The sequence below is a fragment of the Felis catus genome, chromosome D4, assembly GCF_018350175.1.
Source record: "Felis catus isolate Fca126 chromosome D4, F.catus_Fca126_mat1.0, whole genome shotgun sequence".
NCBI classification, from domain to species: domain Eukaryota; kingdom Metazoa; phylum Chordata; class Mammalia; order Carnivora; family Felidae; genus Felis; species Felis catus.
Window position 1 is genome coordinate 45,721,121 of NC_058380.1, and position 3,358 is coordinate 45,724,478.

The 3,358-nt window shown below is 49.2% G+C and overlaps 1 protein-coding gene across 1 annotated transcript; it reads right to left on the bottom strand.

Moving 5' to 3' along the window:
- Positions 1 to 2,767: 2,767 nt before the first annotated feature.
- IFNW8 (interferon omega 8) lies at positions 2,768 to 3,358 on the bottom strand. The gene is given in 1 exon segment (NM_001089306.1): positions 2,768 to 3,358. A coding segment is annotated over 1 exon segment (591 nt).

A 3,358-nucleotide genomic window follows, 5' to 3' on the forward strand; every position in this document is an offset into this window, starting at 1 on the left:
CTGAAATCATTGTTGCACTATATGCTTACTAATTTGGATGTAATTATTAAAAATTTAAATTTAAAAAATTTAAAAAAATATCACCAGAAGATGTCTGAATATGAGTGAGCCTGAGGGAAGGAGCTCTGACCACTCTTATACTATTCATAGAACAGCCATTTCTGGCAGACAACTTTCAAGATGCTGGTTCCCTGCAAAGACTTCCCTTGCGCTGTGAGATCTCTCTCCTTTGTGTTCCAGGTACTGACCCCAGAGGGGAAACTTGGGCTCTGCTCCTTCCCAGTCCTGCAGACACTGCCCTCTCCTGGAGTGTTCTCGGTGGGGGGAGGAGCTCCCCATGCACACCCCTGAGGGTGTTAAGGGAGCTGCACTGAAAGCTTGAGCTGCTTTGGCTGAGTGTGGACTCTACCCAGTATTGGATGTCCTACTAGCCCTGCAGGCAGCGACCATTTACTGCAGTCAGGTGGACTCTCATCTACTATGATTCAGTCTAAAATTTGCAAACTTTATTTCATTTAATCCTTATAATTTCCTGTGTGACCACTACTAATATTGTCACCATTTTTTAAAGGAAGAAATGACAATCTGGTGTCATTTATGTGCTGACGCCACAGATTTCTTTAAAAAATGGGGTTTTTGGGGCGCCTGGGTGGCGCAGTCGGTTAAGCGTCCGACTTCAGCCAGGTCACGATCTTGCGGTCCGTGAGTTCGAGTCCCGCGTCGGGCTCTGGGCTGACAGCTCAGAGCCTGGAGCCTGTTTCCGATTCTGTGTCTCCCTCTCTCTCTGCCCCTCCCCCGTTCATGCTCTGTCTCTCTCTGTCCCAAAAATAAATAAACGTTGGAAAAAAAAAACTAAAAAATGGGGTTTTCTACTGCCTTGTAGTCTCTCCTCTTCCCCCAACCTGAAGGGATAAGTAATTATGTAGGAGTCCTTTCTAGAACAACGAAGGAGATGCAGCAGACACTCTGACAGATTGGAACAGCTGGAGCAGGTCCACTGGACTTAAAGTTTCTTGGAGAAATCATGTCTGATGATTGTTGATTCCATTTCAGCGATTGCATGAACTAGACACCAAAGTGAAAGATATTACAGAATCTTGGAATTTCACTTTCAACAACTAAGTGGTGAATACATCTTCTATCCGTGGGTGCTGCGGTGGGTGCCCGATACAATGAAATAGTAGACACACCGCCTGCTGTCACAGATCTTCCAGTCTGGTGGTTCTGGGTCATTGAGCTTTCAAGTAATGTCATTCTGTGGCCAGGACAGGGAAAGGACAGGACGCTGGGAGCACAAAGGAGCATGAAAGGGGCACAAACTCTACAAGCAGCATCTGCCAAGCTGGCATCCAAGGATCTGTAGGAGTTCGCCAAATAAATGCATGATGGTCAATTCTGAACATGATCAGTGGAGATATTGTAGGAGCGCAGATAGAAATAAGAGTCTGGAGATGATGACTAATGCTGGTGATACGATTCTGGGCAAAGACACGCACCTGGAAGTCATATCTCAGAGATGACACTCGGAACTATTTGGGAGGTTGAGTCTGTATGTGCAGAGAGGAAGGAGTGTGGCACCCAGCATGGAATTTTGAGGAACACCCAGATGCCCCAAGATGAGAGAAAATAGTCAACAAAGGAAAGAGCGGAGCAGGAGCAGAAAGGCAGAAGACAGTAGAGACACAGAAGCCACATGGAGGTCAGACTTGAAAGTGGAGGCGTGGCCAAAGGGCTCCGATGTTTGGAAATGGCAGCCAGGGCCGACTGACAGCAATCTCTGACCTCAGTAAGATGCGGTTTAGTGTCAACCTGGGCCGAGCAGTTTCAGGAGAACAGGGAGGCTGAAGCCACGTTACAGTGAGGGCAGGACGACCTGACCGCGAAGTGGGAACAGACGCCGCAGAGAACTTCAAATAGTCTGGGTATGAACAGAATGACAGAAGCAAGATAATACCTACAGGTGGTTGTAGGGCTGGGATGAAGAAGATGAAAATGAGGCACAGCTGATGCTCACTTTTTTTACGTGGGAAGGAAAATACTGTCAGGAGAGAGGAGAGGTCACTGATAAAGTATAAACATCTTACTAGAGGCTTCTCTGCTGTGCGTCAAGGAAATCTGTCCAAAGCTAAGCCTTCTGGAACTGTCCCTCTGTTTGGGGTCACAGAGGTTTTGCACCCAGGGGAAGGGCACCATGGTGAGGCTTGGGATGAGGGAGAGCGAGGCTCTCTCATCAAGCGGGGGAAGGTGGAAAAGTGAGTAGGGCCTTTATCAGTAACCCGACTCTGGGCTCAAACTCATGAACTGTGAGATCACGACCCAAGTGAAAGTTGGGCACCCAACTGACTGAATCACCCGGGCACCCTGGACTTAGGTTTTAAGAATAAAGAGACTCAACAAGTTGTCTTTGATAAGAATTTATTAAGACAAAATGCATAGTTAATAAAATGAAAAGGTGAATACGTTTTATAAATTTTAACACAATGTAAAGACAAAAACCTTTATAGGGAAATATAAATATAAATTAGTCACAAGAATGAATAAATAAATAAATAATAAACAATAAATAACATCAGGGCAATCATCTCTTAAGGGCTGATGATCCTGAAGCCGGATTTTTTTCTTTTTAAATATTCTTGCTTAATACTACTCACAAAATATTTGTGGAATTAAAGTCAATAAATTTTGTGATGAAGGCTGCAGTGACAGTCTCTTGAGGTGAGCAGACATAGTGCAGGGTGATGTGGCACGTCAGGCAGTGAGAATCACTTCAAGGTGACCCCAGGTCTCCATCCTTGATAGCCAAGCTGTCTTGCAAGGTCGCCGAGGAGGACAAGGCTCTCATGATTTCCAGCCTGACAATTTCCCAGGCGCAGTCACTGTATCCCTCGTCCTCCAGGTAGACGCGGATGTCCTGGAAGTACCTCTTGATGGCCAGGGCAGGGCCGTGCATCCCCGGGGCGCGCTCTCCCTCGCCCGTGGCCTGCAGCCAGCAGGCGTCCAGGGCTTCCAGCTGCCGGTGGAGGCCAGAGCGGAGTCCGTGCAGCGGCGCGGGGCTCCAGGCCGCCGAGGAGCGCTCCGTGTGCAACAGGTTGAAGGTCTGCTGGAGCAGCTCCCGCAGGACGGCGGCGGCGGCCTGGGCCTCCCGGAGCTGGCCGCCCTCCAGCATCTCCCGGGGGAAGCGGAAGTCTTTTCTGGCCCGCAGGCACAAGAAAGGGGACAGTCTCCGCATCTGGCCCAGGAGCACCAAGTTGTCCCTGCTAACCTGCGCGTGGCTCCCAGGCAGGGCACAGCCCAGAGAGCCTCCAGGGCGGCAGGTGAGCAGCGCCAGGGCGGTCAGCAGAGGGCGCAGGAGAGCCAT